The 23,746-nt window shown below is 26.2% G+C and overlaps 1 protein-coding gene across 1 annotated transcript in view; it reads left to right on the top strand.

Moving 5' to 3' along the window:
- The window catches only part of LOC100212297 (ribosome biogenesis regulatory protein homolog), a 28,979-nt gene extending 5,508 nt beyond the window's left edge, over window positions 1-23,471 (top strand). Inside the window, exons 2-14 of the mRNA XM_065803483.1 lie at window positions 2,287-2,359; window positions 2,657-2,695; window positions 6,549-6,587; window positions 6,676-6,726; window positions 6,816-6,866; window positions 10,183-10,261; window positions 10,393-10,497; window positions 10,620-10,672; window positions 10,936-11,001; window positions 22,577-22,618; window positions 22,779-22,874; window positions 23,000-23,031; window positions 23,220-23,471. Of these exons, the coding sequence (XP_065659555.1) occupies window positions 2,287-2,359; window positions 2,657-2,695; window positions 6,549-6,587; window positions 6,676-6,726; window positions 6,816-6,866; window positions 10,183-10,261; window positions 10,393-10,497; window positions 10,620-10,672; window positions 10,936-11,001; window positions 22,577-22,618; window positions 22,779-22,874; window positions 23,000-23,031; window positions 23,220-23,337 (844 nt within the window). The 3' untranslated portion in view covers window positions 23,338-23,471. The remainder of the gene's footprint in view (window positions 1-2,286; window positions 2,360-2,656; window positions 2,696-6,548; window positions 6,588-6,675; window positions 6,727-6,815; window positions 6,867-10,182; window positions 10,262-10,392; window positions 10,498-10,619; window positions 10,673-10,935; window positions 11,002-22,576; window positions 22,619-22,778; window positions 22,875-22,999; window positions 23,032-23,219) is intronic.
- The last annotated feature ends 275 nt before the right edge of the window (window positions 23,472-23,746 follow it).

Here is a 23,746-nt window from a genome sequence, read left to right as displayed (position 1 = left end):
ATTTTAACTTAAAAATGAAAAAAGTGCAATTTTACAAGATTTGTTTAATATTATTTTTTTAATTGTAGTTTTTATAACATGATTATTATTTTTGAAATTGTTTAATGTTCAAAGGTCTTGAGGCACCCCTAGAAAAATTTTTCATTTAAAAAACTTTAAATTCAGTGTTATTTTATCATATAGAATGCATTTAATGTGCAAGTTGCAGATATTTTTCAAAAATGTTGCTTTTTAAACCACCCTACTTGAAATGCTTTTGAAATTAGAAAAATATTCGAAATTGTAATCACTGTGAATCAGGTCACTGGAAATTCAAATTTTATATTTAGAAAAGAACTGCATAGCATATCTCACATGTGCAAGTGCATCATTTAGATCAAAATCATCATCATGCAAATCCCAAACATGATTTGAAATTCAGTTTTTATAATTTTTTTTTATTATAGATCTTGATTCATGATCATTTGTAACTGCATAAATTGCTAAAAAAAAAAGTTGTCTTTATTACATAAAGAAATATTAGAAAATAAGTATTATGTAATTTAGATATAACAAATGAAAAATAAAATGATAAAAAAAATAGTTTATTTCAATGACAAAAATTTTTATTTTTATCAGATTTTAATGACTTTTAATGAGTAAAATTTTTAGATAGTTAAGTTTTTTAAAGTAAGATATTTTTCTATATTTTTTTACTATTTTCTATTTTATTATTAATTAGATTTCTGTTTTATTGATTAGTGTAAAAGAATGCTTTATGAGTTTTATTATTATTTTTAAAAATAAAAACTGTGTCATTGAATTAATTCCAATACCTTATTTTTCTGTAACAGAATTGCTGAATTGTTGCTCTACACTGAACCACTAAAACTAGTGTTTCATTCAAATCCAATGATTTATTCAATACAAATTTGATATTTTATTCAAAAGAATTAGTTAAGTAATTGCTTTTTTAAATATTTATTTCCAAATTCTAACTTGATTTTTTTTTAATTAGCCACAGTTTCTAGTTGTGACTAACAGTTTTTGATTTGCCATCTGCTTTTAATTGCTTTGTAAGTAAAAAAAAGATGATTTTTTTTTGAAAATTGTTTTTATATTATAATAGTTCTAAATAATGAATATAAAATTTTCTTCTCAAAATTTTATTATATTTAAAAAGTTAGGTGTTTATTCTTTTGAGTTTGTAAAAGTTGCCTCTCAAACAATCGTAGATTTGATAAAAATCTGAATAAAGATGCAAAATATTTTTAAAATTTTTAAATTTTCATTTTATTTTGAATTTGCAATTGAATTTTCATTCATTATAAAGTTCACTAAATAATATATTTATACATTCAAACTATATTATCATATATAAAAATATATAAAAATAATAAAAGTTTTTTGAAAAAAATTGGTACATAAAAACGAAATTGGTCATACCGCATTTTGGTAATGAACTCTTCATATTCACTTTCAATATTTGCAAATTTGTTTTAATGGGAGGAGGGGGAGGGGGCGTTTTATAAGCGCTCTAAGCATGTTATGCAAATATACATAGCCTAATGCTTTGCATGACTGATTATAGAATTAGTAGCATTTTGCCTTGACTTTCTGGTTGGTGTCAATAATATTGTTTCAATATGTAATTCATTTTTAATATTCATAGATTTTTTAATAATTTTGCATAATTTAATTTAGTAATGATTATATTATACTAATTAAAATAAATGTTTGAAATTAAATTAAAAGATTAATTAATAAATAAACTTAAATTTTAAAGCTAAGTACAAGAAATAAAACAATTAAACTAGATGCATGATTGATTGCTTTTATAATTTAAAAAATTAGAGTTTTTTATTTATCTATCTAGCACAAATAAATAACCATTTTTGTCATATTTAAATTACTTTTTTTTTTTACTGTATTCATCTCTCTAAGGCCAAATGGACGACTACAGTCAATGAGGCCACTTTTTTTTTTTTTTGCTTTCTATAACTTGTTTCTACTCTTTATCAACATGTTAAATTCAAAACAAGAACAAAGTCACAGCATAGAAAAAAAATTGAGTTCAAACTTACTTAAAACTTGTTTTATAATGTTTAATTGTCATAAACTTCACTTTTTATGTTGTAATCTTTGTTTTAACTTTCCTAATGATTAGGGAACAGTTGATGATGCTGTTATTTATTTTATTTTTAAGAAAACAGGTAAACAGTGAGTTAATGCAAAATAAAGTGTTTTTTTTTAATGGAATAAATTTTTTTTAATAGAATAAAATCGCGATTTGAATATTTTTTCTAGATCCAAATCTGAGCAGTTTTTAATTGAACTTGCACGAGATAATGCGCAACTTTTGTTCAATCAGATATGGAAGGTATGTACTTAGTAATAAAATTTGATTAAAAAATTAGTTTGATAATTAAAAAAGATAAAAATTTAGTTATAAAAAATATATAGTTTTTTATTGTTAGTTTTACAAATATTTTTTTAAAATATATAATTTAATCTTTATAATAATATATAATAGTTTTTTATAGTTTTTTTTTTAATATTTTCAATAAATAGATTCATATTAAATCTTTTTTGTGTGAGATTCTTACAGAATGTGTTTAATTTTGATTATTTTAAATTCATTGTTTATATGATATATTTATTATATAATCATTATTAGCTTCCGATTGAGCGTCTCGATAACATTGTCTTAGCAAAAGTAAGTTGATATAATTTATGTTTTTGTTACAATGTTTATTTATTCATATATTTCTTGATATGTTTGATTGCTTTATCAAAAAACTTCCCAGAATCTTATAAGAATTTTTGTTGAAGTCAGTCTCAGGCTTGGTCAAAAATCAGCCTTTATTTTTAAGCAAGAGTTATATAATATAATAAAAATAATAAAAAAAGAGTTTCAAAAAATATACACATCCACATCGTCAAAGAAAGCTACATTTGTGTTAGAGGTGAAGTGGATAAAATATATATAGAAAAATGACAATAAAATATATTAAAGTACAATTTTTATTAATATATTAATGTAGTTTAGCAATATAATATGAGTAAAAAATAATGTGGTTTATATAATTAATGTATAGTTGTTTATAAATAAATAATATATAGTTGTTTATATATAACACGCTGTAAAAATATGTGTAACAAAAGTTAAATAAAAAGTTTATTGGTTTTTAAGTCTGTTTTGTTCAACCTCAAATGTTTGTTTTGAGGTTGAGCTTTGCTACAAATGTGTTATCAGTTGAAAGAATATCTAAATATTCTACTTTTATAGTTGCAAATAAGTTTTTAACATCATAATAATATTAATTTGCTAAAACTTCTTTTATCATTAACTACACAAACTGGAATCATTACAAAAATTCCCAGTCATTACAAAAATTACCAATATTTGGCACATAGTTTGCTATTTTCATATTTAGTTCTTTTTAGTTGTCTATAATATTATCATATTTCCAGTATTATATCAATTTCCAGTAGAATCAAAACTGGTTTGAAACACAAAAAACCATCATCATTAAGTTTTCTAAATCTATCATTCCCTGATATTTGTGGTCTTCAAAGTAAGTTTTTTTCTGTTGAGTCTTATCTCTTGCAAAGTTCACCAGAACTACTTGCTCTTTGTGAGACTAAATTGAGTTCAGCTGTCACATCTTTTGATCTTAGTGTTGATGGTTATCTTCCTTTAATTCGTAAAGACTCCAATAATCACATGCTTGGCCTGGGCATTAACATTTGTAAGAATTCACCCATTTGTCAGGAAACTAGGCTTGAATCTACAGACTATTCTTTTATGTGCTTTCGTTTAGCACCATTTCACTCTATCACTTTTCTCTTTGTTCTATATCGCTCTTTCTGTGCTTTTGATCTCTCTCATTCTCTAATTCTCAGTCTTCTTCATCAGAATCCCCCTACCATTGTATCTCTTACAACTACCTTAAGGCTAACTGGGACTATTTCTGTGATTTTCTTTGTGATGGCCCTTTAGTAGAAATCTTTTATCTTCCTGCTGACAAATGTGATTATTATATAACTTCTTGGGCTCAGCTTGACATGCAATCTTTTATTCCCTCTCAACAATTCCAGGTCAAGCCTCATTCTTCTCCATGGTTTTCCTTTCGTTGCGCTGCTGCAATTTTCAATCATAACTATTATTTCCATATCTATTGCCAAAACAATTCTCCAGAAAACAATGTCTATTTACTACTGCTAGAAACCATTGTAAAAAAGTTTTGTCTAACGCCAAAGCCCACTATTCTCAGGTATTTTTATCTTTTTATTTTAGACTTTTGAGACTTCTGGAGAATCTTTAACAGTGTTTATAATAAGGGCAAATCTGTTATTCCTCTCTTACATGGTTCAGATTTTTTTACCTCACCTAAAGACACAGCTGAATTGTTTGCTAAGAACTTTTCATCAATCTTATCTCTTGATTCCACTAATCACATCCTACCTGATATTGCCAACAAACAGGTTGATTGATTGGTTGATATTCGTATCACTCAGCCTCTGTAGCTAAAGTGATTTCCTGCTTTTTCTTTTCTAAAGCTTGTGGTTCAGACAACATGCCTGTTGTAGTCTTGTTGAAGTGGCCTGGAGTGGTTGTCTATACTTTCAAAACTATTTAACAAGTACTTATCAGAGTCTTGTTTTCAAGCCTGCTGGAAAGTGGCATCTGTTATCCCTATTTTCAAAAGTTCTGGAGAGCAATCTGACTCGTCTAACTGCCGTCCCATTAGTCTTCTTCCTATCATAAGCAAAGTTTATGAGTCTTTAATTAACAAGCACTTAATCTCTCATCTTGAACCTAATAACTTACTTTTTGATCATCAATATGGATTTCAATCTTCTCATTCTACTGCTGATTTGTTTACGGTAATAAACAATAGGTTTTGATGTGCATTAGATAGATGTGGAGAGGTTAGGGCTATCACTCTCAACATTTCTAAAAGCTTTGATAAAGTTTGGAATACTGGTGTTCTCCAAAAGCTCTCTTTTTATGGTGTATTAGGTAAGATCTTCAAGACTATTGAATCCTTTGTTTCCAATCATAGTATAAAAGTTGTCCTTGATGGACAGCATGAATATTATTTCAATCTGACGAGTAAGCATTTGCCAGGTCTTACCTCCCTTGCAAAATAAATAAAACACAGCATTTTTTGCTATTGTAAAAAGCTTCTAAATTCTTAGAAAACATAGTTTTGATGTTATTTGATAATGCAGTTTTTATATAATTGGCTCATACTATTATTCCAGTGTATTTAGGAGCATATATATATATATATATATATATATATATATATATATATATATATATATATATATATATATATATATATATATATATATATACACACAATGCTGACCTTAAAGTGTTTGAGGTCAGCAAATGATTTCTGACCTTATTTTTCCTAATTCCAAGGATTGTATATATATAGAAATATATACAAAGCTTGGCAGGAATGGCAAACTATAGTTCTCGCTCGTGTCCAGGTCCTCCTAAACTGATTTGCACAAGTTTTTTATGGCTCACGCAAAAGGAAAAAATGATGAAACTTTCTTCATACATTAAGTTCATTTATATCAGTTTTCTTAAACTGTGGTCGTAAAATATATTTGATATTAAAAACAAAATTATATAATTATATAAATTCATTATATTTAATTAATACCTGCCCAATCCCTCAATTAATGTATATACTGAAGCCCCCACAGTTTCCTATTTTAGTATGAGGTCATTGACTACATTTTATACTAGGCTAAGTATGCAAAGATATTAATAATGGCAAATGTTCATAAATGACAATTATGTTCATAAATCATTCTGATGTTCATAAATGACAAAATTATATTTCAGAATTAAACAAACTAACACAAATTTAAAAATTATATTTTTAAATTTGTGTTAGTTTATTTAAGTAATTAAAGATTTAAAAAATTTTTAATTTAAAATTAAAATTTTAATTAAAAATTTAAAATAAGAATTAGGCTTTTTTTGTTTTAACTTAATTCTGCATTTTTTAGTTTTTATTACATCATTTTATATTTATAATATTTCAAATATATTTTTCTCTTTTCACTGCTATTAACTTTATACAAATATATGTAGAAAACATTTAATAGCAGTTTCTATAGAAATTAATTTTTCTATATTTCTATTTGTTATATTTACTTATTTCTATATGTTTCAAAAAATTTTTTTTCAAGAATTTTTTCTGGGTTATTTTAATTGATATTCTTAGTTGACTTGATTAAAATTTTTACAATAGTTTTTAGTTTTAAAAACATAATAAAGTCTTTAATTTATCAATTTTTAAAATATCTGGTATCTAAATAAGTTTTTTAATATTTAACTTCATCCTTTCTTTTAAACTTTTTCTTTTTTTTTTCCTTAAAATAAAAAAGTTGTATTTGTTCACTTGTCCAGTTATTAACATTTACTCTCAATACCCAATTTTTTAATGAGCATTTTTTTTTTTTTGCATTATTTTTAACAGATACCAAATCTTTAAAGGTAGTTCAAAATTCTATTTTTTTTTTAATTTTTGTTTCAGCTTCCAGAACCTTCAACACTTTTACCAAGAGAAAAACCAGTAAGTACAAATTTTAATTTAAACTAATCAGTTAAACACTTTTTTCTTTCTTTCTAATATTATCCCTTATTTAAATTATTATCTTCAGATTCCCAAACCTAAGCCACCTACAAAATGGGAAATATACGCCAAGAAGAAGGTTAGTTTTTAAAATCTTATTTGTTTTAAAAGTTTTTTTTTACTTTTTGTAAAAAATAAAAATAAAATTTTATTACTTTTTGTATTCAGGGTATTGAAAAAAAAAAAAGAAGCAGAATGTTGTGGGATGAAGAATCTAAGGTAAAATTCTAACTTTGAACTTAAAAGGTATTGTTGTCACTTTATTGTGGTAATATTCTTGAATATTATTTAAAATATTTGCTAAAGCAAATAACCTATGCCAACATTGGTAAAGTAACATTCATATAATTTTTTATTATGGAAAGTTTTTTTATCTTTTCCATTCCCTCATAATTATATAATATTCATAATCTCATAATAACATGTATAAATGGATATTCATATAATAATAGTATATTAACACATAATATCTCACGTATATGTTATGGCATATTCTTATATTGTTATGGTATAACACATAATCTTCATTTGATTTTGAAAAAATATATAACAACTTTTGTTTATTTATTGTCATTATTTCATTAAATTTTTATCAGTCGCTTAGTTTTAAAGTTTGCCTTTTTTGCTCTTTACACAAAATTATGTTTTAATTAACTGAAATTTGTTATAAATCAACATTGAAAACATTAAAGCTTATTAAATAAGGGTTTAAAGCTGTGTAAAGGAAAAATCTTTTAGTTGTTGGGAAGCAATAGGCAATAAAAAATATAAGGGTAGAGTAGTTAAAAAATTGTTATGGTTTACTTAAAAATGCATATAAATTTTATTTGGATCTTGTTTTTGCTGTGTTAGAAATCTTATTTTAATGCTTTTAAAACTAAACGATTTACATCGTTTTTATGCTTATTTATGAAATTGAAAGTTAATAATCAAGCTAACCACTTAGTGTAAAATTAACAAAAAAAAACAAGATTTTCTCATAGCAACATCTGAACACAAAAGATTAGTTGTTCAGCATTATTATTTCATACTTTCTATGAGCTATAGCATATGTGCTAAAAGCCAATAAGCTAAAACATAACATTTTTTTGTTGTTGTTTCAAAAGCCCTGTACCCAAAGACACAAAGACAGCCGTGTGCCCAAAGACATTGGAATGAGCAATAATAATATTAAGTTTATAAATAAACTCTGTTTGGCATTAGCAATTATAATAGAAACAAGTAAAATACTAATATAAAGTAAAAACTAATGAAACAATATATTACCTTAACATATAAAATAAACATTTGATATTGCAAATATCAGCTATATATAGTAGAATAAAACATATATAGTATAATAAATATAATAAAATATAATATAATAAAATGATACTGACCATGACTAATAATGATAATGCAAATTCTAACTTATACGAGAACTACACTCTCTGTGTACCTATAATTAAATCTCTAATGACAAACAGTATTAACACATAGTTATAAAAATTCACAGAAAACTAATTAACAATAGTTAAAGTAAAGAAATCAAACAGAGTAAATAAGAAGCAAAGGAAAACTTGTTGTTAGAACAGTAAAAACAAAAAAATTTTGAATGGCAAAAATAAATCTAAGTTAACAGTGAGTATAATAATAAAATTACTGTGTATTTCAATTTGAAATACACAGTTTTTAATTTAAAGTAAGTAATTAATTTGAAAATATAAAAATTATTTCTCAAGAAAAGAAAAGAAATGCCATACTTTGCTAAAGATCATAACGAGTTTTTAAAATGCTTTTGTATATGATGTTTGAAAAGAGGCAATGATTTAAGATGCAGTCAAACTAAATGCAGTAATTCATGCCCACAACAAGGAAAAAGTTATGAAAATCTTATCAAGAGATTTTTTTAAGAATTAATGCTAATAATCAGAAACTTATATAGCAATTATAAATGAAATGAAAGGTTATATTAATCTAATGTAACCAGTTCAAGGAAATTGTATAACTAAAAACAGGTTAATGGCAATAGCAAAACAGAATAATTTTGTCTACAAAATAAATAAGAAAGATGCTAGGTTGTGCAATGGGAGTAGTATTTGCTAACAAATAGATTTTTTTTTTAAACATGCATGCAACCACTAATTAGAGTTGGAAGTTACTGGAAGAGAAAAGATGAAGATTGTAGAGCAAGATAACAATTGACAGACAACTTGGATTGCAAATTATATAAATCAGGAAAGCAAGATGAAGGAAGCGAATTTCAAAGAACTGATATTCGAGGAAAAAAACTAGAGGAATAAGAGTTTTTGAGCACTTAGGAACAGTCACAGAAAAAGGATGAGACTTAATTGAATGACGAGTAACACAAGAATGAATATTAGTAGATGGCACAAGAGACACTAGCTCTTTAGAGCAGTCCCCATTATAGTAATTTTTTACTTTAAATTTTCTATTCTCATTGAGACGAAACGTTAAATAGTAAACATTCTATTCTAACTGTTAGCAGTTATGACTTCATAACTTTCCATTCATTGTTTGTGCAAAACAGAAAACTGCATTCTAATTTAAACTGAACGCGTGATTTAATTATTATCAAGTGAATAATCTTTTATATACTTGATTATATACTTAATAAATATACAATAGACTTATACTAATATAATATATATTATTGTAAGTATATATATACTTATTCAAATATAATATATAAATAACTTATATACTGACGTATATTTTGAGAAATGCATTTGTGAAAATAGTGACGTTACATTTTTTCTTTTGTTGTTTGTGAGCATGCTTCCAAAAGTTTCAATTCAAAGTTATATAACAAATATATTTTTATACATATTGTTTATTGAAACTTTTTCTTTTTAATTTTTAGTTTCGTTTAGCTTTAAGTTTTTTAATAAATAGACTTTAATATAAGCTTAACCGACTCGAAGATATCAATAAAAGTATTTAGTTTGTTTTCTTACATTTGACAAAAAATATTTGATATTCCAACATTTTAATGTTTTTGAACTTTAAATATAATAGTCATTAATTAATAGAATATGATCAAACCTATATGAAATCGAAGCTATAAGTGAAGTTTTAGTTTGATAAATTTTTTACGATAGATATTTATTTATAAGATATTTATAAATGATACGCTAGATATTTATTAATATTATAATAATTTTTTACCATTTATGTTTGGAATATTCATTGAAGTGTTGCAAGTTTTGATATTTTATAACATGGACTTTAATGCAATTCAAAGTAAAAGTTCTAATTAAGCAAAGTTTTTTGTTAAATAGACAGTAAAAAACTGTACAAGATGGCGAATGGTTTGACGATAAAGCGGATAATATGATAAATTTCAACCAGAAATTAAAAAAAAAACATGCTGAATATAGCTTTCAAATAGTAGAAATAGATCATTTTTAATTTGAGCTTATGCTGTATAAATTAAAATTAAAGTACATTGTGTTTCACATGTGCGGAGCAATTGCTCCCGCTTTATCACAAAGCTTGATTTTGGTTTAGATTCTGATACATTTTACAATTTTAGACATGGAAACCAAGACATGGGTACAAACGAACTAAAGATGATACTAAAGAATGGTGTATTGAGGTTCCACAGAATGCTGGTATAAAACATTGTTTCATTTAGGTTTTGGTATATAATATATGGTATATAATATTTTTACATAAATTATATTTACTTAAAAGTAAATAAAGTTCATATAAAAAATTGTAATTTTTATAATAAATATTTAAGATCCAAATGAAGATCAGTTTGAAAAAAAAGAAATTGCTAAAAAAGAAAGAGTTGCAAAAAACGAAATAAAAAGACTTGGTAACATTGCCAGAAATACAAAAAAAGGTTTCAGTATAAACAAGTTGTATTTTTATATTAAGATTTGTTTAATGGATCTAAAACTTGATTTTTGTAAACAATTACTAAAAACTTTATAATTTAGACAACTATTGTTTAACATTTTTTAGGCACAGTCTCAAGCTTACAATTTAAACCAACACTTGAAAAAGACAAAACCAGGGTAAGTTAGTAACAAAAATATTGAGTACTTTTATATTGTATTAATGTTATTAAGGTTTTGTTTTTACAGTACCAGCACAATTTTTTTCTGTTACCAAAACAATTTTTTACTGTGAAAAAATGTAAACTTCTGGTAAAATAAACATTTAAATTAATTCTTCTTGAAATATCGTTATTTATTTTTCAATTTTTTTATTTAATTATTAATGAATGTGTTGTTTAATTATGTATAATTATTAACAAAAGATTGTTTGCATTAATAAGGTTTCAAAAGAAATTGATGTTGCTAAGTTATCTACAGCGTCCATGGGAAAATTTCAACCAAAATTGGTAAGTAAAATAATTTACAAAAAAAGTTAAATGTTTTACAATGCATTTTAAATATTATTTTATTAAGAAAAAGATGTTGAAAAACATTTATAAGAAAGTTGAAATTTAGACGATTTTAAATTACATTACATTTTCTCAAAAACTACTTAACACATTTTTTTTTTAAACGATGTGTACATTTTTTATTTCAACAAAAAAATAATAGTTATAATAAATCTTCTTGATATGCAAGTAGTTTTCTTGCAAGACATGCAAAACTTCAAGTAACTTTCATGATATGCAAGTAATTTAACTTTCATGATATGCAAGTAATTTAACTTTCATGATATGCAAGACATACAAAACTTCATGATATGCAAGTAATTTAACTTTCATGATATGCAAGACATGCAAAACTTCATGATATGCAAGTAATTTAACTTTTTGTAAATTACCCCTAGGGTTTGTAATCTTGTGCTATATTTTTATCTTGGGATTTCGGGATTACATTTACTTATTCCTGGAATCCCAGGATTAATCCCAGGAATTTTAAAAACCTGTTTTTGAAAGATTTTATTGCATTGTTTAAGTAAAGTTTTGATAAAACTAATAACACATTCAAACAATTTTTTGAAAAAACTATTAAGATTAAGCCAGGGATTCACTTTCCGCTAGACTTATGTCTATTAATGCCTTTTGTATACAATTTTCTAATAAATAGACATGCTGAAGCATTGCAAAAGACTATTCCATCTAGTCTTTTATTAGAGTTATTTGCTTCTCAAAATTAGCCACAATATACTTCTGCAAGATCTCTTTTTTTTTTCCTAGTGATCATCTGAACATTATTATTAATTTTTAATCACTGGACCATAACTTATCTCAGTAACATCATTTTGTGTTCTCGATGCCTATTATGACTAGCATCTAGATCGACCAATTCATTGTTGTCAGAAAAATCATCATCCTTGCAAGAGTTTCTCTCTGAAAAAAAGAGTTACTCTTTGTTCTTCTTTGTCGAATGCTGATCTATTTTATTTTCTATATCCTGGTTTTGATATAATACTTCAATAACAGCCAGTTGCTCATCATGGGCAAAACATACCTGTTGATTTACAGATAATATTCTTCCAACTTTTTTCATCATTCCTGCTCCGTTAGTCTTAAGTCCAACTTATACAATTTTATGCCAATATTTATACATATCTTTTTTCACCTCTACATTACTACCAGGGATGTGGTAAAGATCAAACTCAGAACTTCTCACTTATGAAGCAATCGCATTGCCATTACAATACTACCGCATAATTATGTGTTCATTTTGTTTTTTCAGTTTTTAGTTAAAAATTGAGATCAATTTGATGTAATTTTGACGATAAACAACATCTTGTTCAACAAGCAATTTGGTTTTAAAAAAATCACTCAACCAATCACGCTTTGACCGACCTAGTAACCCATGTAATAAATGCCTTCAATGATAATTGTTTGACATTAGGAGTTTTTATTGATCTGTCTAAAGCCTTTGACACAGTCAACCATGTCATTCTTTTTAAAAAACTCGGACATTATGGAATAATGAACAATAATTTACTCTGGTTTAAAGAATATTTATCAAGCAGAAAACATTTTATGCAATATGAAACAGGTAAAACGTCCAGAAATATATTGACATGCGGAGTTCCTCAAGGCTCTATTTTAGAAGCGCTATTATTTTCACTTTATCAATATCTTTTTGCAAATTGCCATGTTGTGCAAGCTTTTGTTCTAATAGCTCAATACACTTATCTACAGACATTGATCCTATATTAAGTGTTAGCTCCAGAATTGACAATTTCATGCATATAAATTAATATTCATGTAGCAACGGTTACGTAGTGATGTCCATTTATCAAAATATAAAGAAAATCTCTCTCCTACACCAAGTTTTTTTGCATCTGAAAACCTTAATTGAGCATTTAACATGTAGATGTACATAGCACAAAACTTGATTACTTGGTACATAGAACAAATTTTAATTCTTATAATATATCCAATCTAATTATTCAAATATATGATTGCAAGAATTTCGAATTTGTAAAGTTTAAATTTGATTGCAATCAAACAAATAAAAATAATTCAGGAATTTTCAATATGAAAATAGTCACATCTCAACTGAAGAAATTTGAATTTTAAAATGTTCAACCAAAAACTATTAAAAAAAAAATCCCGCGGTTAAATGCTCAATTAAGGTTTTCAGAATCCTGGGATTCCCAACCCTATTTACCCCCCATCAAATCCACAATTTGACTTTATATCAAAGTATCACATTTTTTATACTGTTAGTGTGCAACATCATAAATTTAAATGTTGAGCAAAATTGATGTTTTGTTTTCTTTTAGTTCTATGAGTATTGCCAAAATTTTTTTCTAATTTTTACACATTTTTGTAAGAATTGAAAAATCATTTTATGGATATAGTTTGCCTCTAGGCTATCAGTGACCACTAGAAATTTTCAAAAGATTCTAAAATAGCTTTAAAATGAGGGCAATGCACTGTGTCATAATTTCATACAAATGGGTGGCCAAATATAGTTTTGAAGAAAATAATAACTTTTATTTTATTTTTTTTATCTTTTTGTCATTTAAAAAAACAATTTATTAACTTGTTTAGTTCAAACACCTGGACGGCGCTATGTTTTGACCCAATTTTAAAAGTTTTTGTAAGATTCAAGTATGTTTGAAATTTTACAATTGCAAACATACTTGAATCTTGACTGTCAACAGAATTGGAAAACGTCTGGTTGTACAAAGCTTGTCCAGTAGATCCATACCCCAACTGGTTAATATCAACATATTTTCACTTAGTTTGTTACTGATATCCAAATAGTAAATTAATTCTTTTTGCCTCATTTTTCACTGATGTGACTCATAAGTGCTTGTAAATCTACTTTGACTCTTAATTCACTGACTTCCAAGTGATTATCCAACTGTTGAATAAGATGAATATCTTAATTTATATGCCTGTTGTATTTGTTTATAGCCAGATACGCTAAGATCTACATTAATTATTATTGCAGTAGCTTCTTTAGCTATCATTTTATTGTTGTCACATGCCAGTTGAACAAACATATGATGTGAATCTTTGATTTTTGATGACATGTGTTAACACACTGAACAAAAAAAAATCTTTTTGATTATATACTTTTTTTTTGGGCTATAAGTAATGATTTTTCAATCGAATAAAAATTTAATCAGATTTGCAAATAGTTATCTTGTTAAATGTTAATTATCAATAGTAAACTATCATTTTCAATTAATTATTGAATACAAAGTCTAATGTAGACTTTAGATCAATTATCACTTGGGAAAAACAAAAAAATTAAAATTTGCTATAATCCAGATAGCGCAAACTTCAAATAGAAATTTCTCTCAGTTGCACTAATTTTTTAGTTTCTTAAAAATACACTCTATTTCACATTATTTAATAATAGTTTGTTCGGTACCTTTTGATACCGTTTTTTAGTGAGTTCATGGAAGTTGGAAATTGCGATTTAATCTATTTTTTCGGCTTACAACATCATGAAAATTGAAAAAGTTTTTTCTTTTTGTGAGTATTTTAAGGCATATAACTTGATACTTTTTAACACAGGATTAACCGGTTTAAATCACTTCAATTTAAATCAGTGATTTAAATCAAGATTTAAATAAAAATATTTTTTCGGATGACTAATGATTTAAATCAAGTTTTTCTTTTATGCTTGATTTTTGAATAATAAAAATGTATTTAAAAACTATTTTTGTCATATTTCAAAACAAAACGAATTAAATATAGCAGAACTATGTATTTATAGAATTAATGACTCAAAGTATACAATAAAAATAAATAAAACAGGTAATGCTACAGTGCACAAAACAAATCAATAAACATAATTATCAATTACAAAATTTTCTCCTGTGTGCAGCATTAAAATTAACCATCAACATCAAAGTGAATATGTTTCTGCTGATTAATTGAAGAGAAACACAAGCTTATCAGCTTTTTCCGTACCCAATCTCGTACCCAATCTATTTCTCAGTTTTGAATGTACCAAGCCATAAGAGGAGAACACGTTCAACTCCTGCAGACGAAGCTACCGCAGTCATCAATTGCAAAATTGTATTTAATGTTTTACTTTCAATGTTATCATAGTGTGATCTCCACCACTAAATAGACAATAATGCTGTTAAAACCTCCAAGCTAAATTCAAATTCCAGGAATGGGTACGACTTTCCTCTAAATTTTATAACAGGGTTTTGTAGATTGGCATATTCCAAAACTGTATTTTTTTCAATTTCATTCAACATTCTACATTGGCAATGAGGGTGAAGAAGATTAGCCAGAAGATGGGATGGTGTCACTGCCTTTTCATATCTTTTTTTGAATTTCTTTTGGATAACTTTCTCACTTTTACACAAAAGTTTGATTTCTAGATTTTTCTATACTTTCACTACATCTGCTATTTTGCATTTGTCACTTTGTGCTTTATCAAGTGCAAAAGCAATAAGTTCTAAGCGAGCAAGTAGATCTTCTGCAGATCTCTTAATGACTAAGTTAGAGACGTTTTGTTGCACTGTAGTGTCAATTATGGCCCGGTTAGACTCACAGATTTTTAGCAGAGTTGACCAATTTGCAATATACACTTTTAGACAGTCACACATGGTATTCCAGCAAGTAACTTGAGGTAATACAAGTTTTTGTCCGTCAGCTTTTCTATATTCTGCCAAAGTAAAATGGTGGTTCCTAAAATATTTGACAATTTTAATATATGATCTTTAACATTGTCAATTTCTAGGTCATGTGCTAACAAATTCATTAAATTTGCAGAGCAACCATATGTAACTACATCAATATTTGATCGAGATTCAATATTATGCCTCATTTTTGATTGACATTCTTCCTACATGACACCCAAATTCAATATACTTCCTACATGACACCCAAATTCAATATTCTTCCTACATGACAACCCAAATTCTATATAATACATGACACCCAAATTCTATATTTTTAATTGATGAAACTGCTAGTTCTTTAAGATATTTGGGAGTGTGCAAGCTTCCGGATGTGTCAATTGTGTCAGCTAAATAGACATCACTTGTTTCAGTTGTGACTGTAACACAAATGATAGGCTCCTTGTGAACGTTTGACGAACCATCCAGTGCTTTTTACAATCTCTCCATTTAGAGCGTCTTTAATGTTACCCTTTTCTTTATCAAACACTATTGTTAGGAGTTTTTCAGCTACGTCCTTTTTTGTAGAGCCACTATAACCTGGCCTCAACATCAACATAAGTTTTTGGAATTCTGGATGTTCAACTAACTGAAATGATAAATTTGTTGCAAAAATCATTCTTGCAATCTGCTCATCAAATACAGCTTTTTGACTCAGACTTGTTTTAACAACATGTGCCAATAACCCAAAACTTGTATTTTTATTTATTGGACCATTACTATTTATATTTTCAGTCCGTGATTTTTTTGCTGATACATTTAAATAACATTTTCCTGCTAAAACAGATGATTCTGAGGGTTGCTTTGTAACATCAAATTGAATGTTGGAAGAAGTAGTTTGAAATTTAATTTCTAAAAAATTAATTTGAATTAAATAATACTAATTACAAAAAAAATTAATTATTATAAAGTGTACATTATATTACCTTCTGCATTGTTTTTGTGACAGCATTTATTTAAGTGTACTTTCCTTCTTGTCACCAGGCCCTGCAGTTCTTTTTTGCATATCCTACATCTTGCTTTAGATCCCTTGCCACTTTTTGCTTCAAGTTTTTCAAATTTACACCACACTGTGTTAGATCTTCTTCCAGACATTTTTTTATTTTTGTTCAGTATGTTTTAAATATTTTTGTTTCTGCAAAAATATAGCTAGATTTTTAAACCATTTCAGAGTAATATCTTTAGTTTTGACAAACAATCAATATTAAATTATAATATAACAATATTTAAAACAAAACAAACTTAATACAATCTAAACTTTATATAATAAATATCCAGAAAATCCTTATACAATTGCATAGTGTGGATAGTTTTGTGGAGGTTTAAAGTTAAAAGAAATGATTTTAGAATCCTGATTATACTTCTGACCTGTTTGACCACTGCATTATGTACAAAAAACACAGTCAATCAATTTCATATTACTTTAAATTATATCAAAAGTCCATCAAAAATATTTTATTTAAATCAAAAAATCTGATTTTTTTTATTTTTTTAAAAAAATTGTGATTTTTTTCAACCCTGTTTTAACATATTAAAAAAATTAACAAAAAAAAAAAAATTATTCATGAAACACTGCAAGAAAAACTAAAACATTTTTCAAAGAAACTTAAATTTTGCAACCATTTTTGACTTTTCTAAGGGACTACTATCATTAGAGTAAGAATATTTTTAAAAATATATTAAAAAAACACATAGTGCGATGCATTTGACGTGGTCCGCGCACTTATGTATACGATGTGGGGAAATAAATAAAAATGGTAGCTTCTAAGTTTGATAAAGTATCAACAAGTGTTCTAGATCCTAATATTTATACTTTTTCTGGCTAGATTTTTAAAATGCTTCAATTGTATTGTGTTTCTGCTTTATAATAATTTTAAATCAAAAGATTCAAATGGTCTACTTTAATACCATCGTTTACCAAGATTAGAAAGTGTACAAAAAACCTATATGAAGTTGTTTAAATTAAGTTTATAAAAAGAGAGATAAAATACAAACGATTTGCCAGACATTATTATTCCAGTTGAACAATAAGAAAAAAAAGCAAAAAAAACAACTGACTAGCTAAAATAAAACTTGAATTAATCATAAAAACAAAGTGATATGCTGAAATAAAAATACAATTCAGCATAGAGAAAATTACAGGTATAAAAATTAAAAAAGGAACCCTTCATATATACAAGTTCAAAAATAAAATTTTCAAAATGTTAAAGTTGCTTTTATCTCGAAAAAATTACAATGGGAACAAACATTAAGTTTTTTATAAATTTTCCTAATGGTTTGAGCATAACAAAAGCATGCTGCAAAGTTTGACTTTTAACTTAACAAAATTAGATTGCAAAACTTGATTTCAAGATAATTTTGTTTTTTCACTTTCTTCCCATCATATATCAATTTACTGTTTCTTCAACAGCTACTAATAAGGTATTATTTTGTTTAATTTTAAAATGTTTGATGTATTGGTCTCTAGCAGGTATGATTAAAAAACATAAAGTTTTGCATCTGTAGTTGGCATTGAACATAACATTGAGGAAAATTTTCTACTTGTTCATGGCCCAACACAATCAACACAAACTTGAGTTTTCTAGTCTAACAAACTTCTTGATGGACCTAATTTATCAGGGCTAAAACCATATTTATTGTTGATTAAGCTAATAAAGTATAGACATTTTTCAACTTTTGCTTTAAAAAGAGGTTTTCAAATAATTTACCTTTTTGAATATTTTCTAAATGGCCTAGGCCTGGTGTAGATCCTATTTTAAATAACATTCCAATATGATATAAAACTTTAAAAGTTTCCCAAAATAACCAAGTAAATTAGATAGTCAACCAGCTGTAATTTTATTTTTCTGTAATCATACCACTCATGTGTTTTGTTCTATGCTTACGTAATTAATACCACATCATTTTGGAGCCATGCAGTTACTAAGGTAATATTTAAAATACCAATATTAAAAAGCTCTCTATTAATGAGAAATATGCTATGCCTTTTAAACCATCATAAGTGCTTTGTACATCAGTATTTTCAGTGTTATTTGGGATGATATTAGTGAAACTTATTTATTGGTATTTTTAAAAGTGTTATTTTTTCCTCAAGTATTATTATCATTTAAAACCACTGTGGGTTTATTGATATAGAAGTCAATGTTTTCAATTTTAGTGTTATCTATGTGAAGTATAGTTGGATCAAATAATGAGGTATTAAAACAAATATAATCTGATAAAACAAATTCACTTCGTTGTGAGTATTTATAAAGTAAATGTTGACCAACAGATGATTTGCGTTCAAATTTTAATTTCATTAGTACAAAATAAGTATGTTATAACTAAACAGACATTTTTTTAAAGTCTTATTTCAATTTTTAAACAATAAATGATATATATTATTTTAAATAGTTTAGTTCTGGATCCGCTGAATAGCAATTTTTGTCTCTTTTATTTTTTATTTTGTAGTTAGACTCAGTTAATTTTAAAAAATGGTTACACTTTGTAACTATTCTGTGCAAGAAAGAGCACAGAACAGAGCAAAATCTTTTTTTTTTAATTTTCATTGTAGTTAGTATTTTATCATTATTGTGTTTTTAAAAACACAAAGGTGAAAGTAAGCAACCCAGTACACAACCTACTAGAACTAACAGGACAACTGCAATGTTCTATTTCCTGAATAAATCAATCAAAAAGTAAACAACTGATCTCAAATAGTTACTATATAATTTTATACTCATAGATTTAATGCATGTAACATTTAACCAGGTAACTATTTTATTTTGCAACTTTGTAGCATTTTTTATGCTTTTTCAGGAAGTCTGCAGTTCCCTTTTTTATAGTCACAATATCTGTAAATGATATCTTCACTAATCTTCTTATCGTAAAACATCTTGTTTGATGACCATTCAGCTATAATTTGAGGTATTTTAAGTAAGACTGCATTGAAAATACATGTTTGCTATTCAATAAAAATATTCAATAGCCTATTAGGCTTCAGTTTATTTTTTAGCTTTAAGTATTGTAAATACATTTACATTTTGTTTTGCAATTTCTCGAAACAATAAACATCTTTTTTAATCATTTACGCTCTTAATCATGATGTATTAGGAACTAATAGCACCCGTGACAGTATTGTTTAGTTGATTTTTTTAATAACAAAGTTACATTCTTTACTTTTTTCCCTACATCAAATTAATTTTGAGACCATTCTTCTGAAATGAATTTCGCTAATGAAGCACTTTTTTAAATAAGATATAATAGTTTTTATTCTAAAGCCCAAAACTGTAAATCTAATAAAAAATCATCACTAGCTTCTATGTAATTTTATTTTATCTCCAGATTTAAAATATTTTTTTATTATATGTTCATAACTGATCTCTACTTTATAATCAATTACAATTCTAGAAAAGCTACCCCAAAGTTTATTGTTGATGTAATTTTTTTTTGTATTTTTCTTTTGACTCAAACTGTCTTTGTCTTGCTGTCTTTGTTCCATTAACGCTCTGTTATTGCTTTGATCATTGATCTTTCTAAAATAGTTTTTGAGTTGAGCCCAATACATTTCTTTAGGGCTAAGCTCACAATGAAACTTAGGATTATTTTTATGTCTATATTGTATTTTTTATTGTGCTCTTTAACTAACTTATCTAACTTTGATCTTTTTATAAAAGCTAAATGAGATAATGCTTTTATTCTAAAGTAAGCAATAAAAATGTTCTGAGGTTTTCATGTGTAAATCAATAACTTTCAATTCTTTGCATAACAAGTATTGCCTTTAGATCAATCGATAACATTAAATCAATAACTTTCAATTCCTTGTGTAACAAGTATTGCCTTTAGATCAATCAATAACAGATTAAATCCATAACTTTCAATTCCTTGCATAACAAGTATTGCCTTTAGATCAATCAATAACAGATTAAATCAATAACTTTCAATTCCTTGCATAACAACCATTGCCATAAAAACAGTTAACTGTCTTTTTGACAACTTCCTTAATCCATTTTAGTTACTTTACCGGACAAGCTGTACCAGGTGATTTACCAAACATACTTACATCTTCTAATGCTTTTGTATGTGTGGTTTTGTATTAGTTGCAGTTTCTCACTTACAGCTTTTTTCCATTCACTTTTATTTAAAGAAAAGGTTGTTAATTTTGGCTGATACACTATAAAATCACTCAACATTCTACTGAGTTTGAATGTTAGAAATGCTCCAAACGTATCCAGAAGTTGCTGTCTTCAATCCTCTTTCATGTCCATTAATAAATGGACAAGCTTTGTTACTTGACCAAAAAAATCTAACTAAAGAGTAAATTTTGAATTATTTTATAGATTCCACTATATATATTGAAATTAAATAAAAAACAGTGAGATTTTTTCCCTTCTGGTTCAATTTTTACAAAGAAAGCATGAAGCCATTAAAATGTAAAAAAAAAAACAGTAAGATTTTTTCTTTCCTGGTTCCACTTTTACATCATTTAGTTATTATTTAACGTTATTATATAACGTTATTTGATGTAAATCATCATTTTTGTTAATGATGAAATTCTAAATATGCTCTTTTAAATTTAAATTATTTTCAAATACCGAATGGCAATGGTGCTTACCTCGATTATTAGAAAATAGAATCTCTTTTTCTCCATTTATCAATTTAAAACAATTCTATGCTGTTGAATAAGATAATGTTTCCAAACTCAATTAAGTTTCGAAAGAATCCTTTGAAATTGACTCTTTTTTCTTATACCAATCCATTATTTTTTAGAATATTGGATCAATGGCAGATCTGGCCAAAATAAAATTGGTTGTTTATGTTTTTTAATTAGAGGGTGGGGTCATTTTTACATTCATTCAGTCATGTATAGATCTATTTTCAAAGTTTGATTTGTTATGAAAGGAGAATTTTAAAGCCAAAAATCTAAGCACTCAGCCAAACAAGAAATTTGCAAAGCAAATTTTTTAACTTAAATGTACTTAAATCTGTTAGGCTCTTTATAAAGTTTTGAATGATAATAGTATTGGTTCCCGAGAAACATTGAGTGAACTTTTTTACAGTAAATTTTATCGCTTTCTAAAATGTGCAAATTTTTTTTTTGTCACTAGTTAAAGCAATTTTATAGTTTGTTGAATTTTATTTTAATTTTTCAATACTCTTTGTATGAAAGACCACATTTTAAGTTTGTATGAAAGATATACCACATTTTAAGTTTGTATGAAAGATATACCACATTTTAAGTTTGTATGAAAGATATACCACATTTTAAGTTTGTATGAAAGATATACCACATTTTAAGTTTGTAGCTAAATCTTGTTGTGACTGAGTTGGATTTTGATCAATCAAGTCAACTATTGATTTCTTCTTTTTGCCAAAAAATTTTGATTTTCCACTGCTTCCCTGTTTAAAGTTTCTTTCCTTTTAAAGTTCTATTACAATTCCAACAGTTGATTTTGGAACCTTACATACTTTTGAAATTATCCGATATGAGCTTAATGGATTTTCTATGTAAAATTTCTAAATATTTTTCGATTTTCAGACTTTTTACGCAACATTGCAAAAACTAAATAGATGTTAACAAAACTACACTCATGCACAAAAAATTTCTTATGTGAGCATTTTTTGAAGAAAAAAAATTATTTAATTGAATGAGTGGTTTTTGAGAAATCTTAATTTAAAATGATCCAAATTTCAACCAATCATGGTGACATTAGTCTATGTACTGAAACTGTCACTCAAAACCGTAATTAAAATTTTTGAGGAAGGTTAAGTATAAAGCTTCGTAAAGCTAGCTTTCACTAAACTATACTATACACATGTTTTAACTTAAGGACTTAAAGGTAATGTATAAAAATTATTATGTCTTTTAGCCCCATGAAAAAGAAAACAAAAAGACTGGGCAAAAGCGCAAGGTATGCATTTATACAAACTGAAGTCATTAAGACATATTTATGAATATATACATACTTCCTTTTTTTTTTTTGCAACACCTAAAAAATGGCTTAATATTTTTTTTTTTTAATTTTCTAGCAAATTTATTTTTTATTACATTTTTTAACAAACATTTTTTAGTTTGAATCTGTATCTGGCAATGGTATAAATGAAAAGCAACGAGCTCTTGATATATTAAAAAAAATAAATAAGCCAGGAAAACTTGATTTAACTAAGGTAAGAAATTTAAATAAGATTTTAATGAAAGAAACACAAAAAATATTTTTTTGTATTTTTTAGTTTGTTTTTAGTTTTGGTTTTCTAAATTTTTTTATATATTTTAATTATAAATATGTTTATAGGCTGTAAACAAAAAAGTTTATGAAAATAAAGAGTAAGTTGGTTTTTGTTAATTTTTTTTTTTCTGTTTTTAAGTATTATTTGTCTACTAAATATTTACCTATTATCTCTAAATCTTTGAGTTTCGTCTGAATTTAAAAAAGCTTGACGGCATTTTTGGAACTTGTTTCTTTTTTATTAGGATAACATAAAATAAGAAATTTAATTTTTGTTTTTATTCAGAAGTTCTTCAAAGTTATCTTCAGGAAAAGTGAAGAACAAAAGATTCCGTAAAGGTAAACAAGCTACTCTTGATAAGATGAAATCGAGAACACTTGGAAAAGGCAAAAAGAGAAGATGATGATAAAATAACTTATGCGTTAAATATTAGTTTGTATATTTTGGTACACTTGATACACTTGGGTGATATTAGACATGAACTAAAAATAGAAAAACTTTCAATAATATGCAAAGAAAAGATTTAGTTGTTTTGGTTTTTTGAAAATGTTTTTTCAGCAAACTTGCTATCCCAAATCCAAACAAGTTCTTCTACTCTCTTTATGTTTATTGCATAAACAAGGACAGAGTCTAAGGTAGCGCATAATAAGTGGTTTAGCTGCTGAAGGCAGGTTTATAAAAGGTGTTAGGCCATGAGTCTTACTTGTTTAAAAGAATTCTTATCGAAGTTCAACATATAAAATTTCCCATAATTCTATTTGTTGTTCAAAAATACTTTTTTTCATAATGTGTAATGATTTATGCATGTATAG

Source organism: Hydra vulgaris, chromosome 08 (assembly GCF_038396675.1).
Source record: "Hydra vulgaris chromosome 08, alternate assembly HydraT2T_AEP".
In the NCBI taxonomy this organism is placed as follows: Eukaryota; Metazoa; Cnidaria; class Hydrozoa; order Anthoathecata; family Hydridae; genus Hydra; species Hydra vulgaris.
This window is presented reverse-complemented; position numbering and strand designations above follow the sequence as displayed.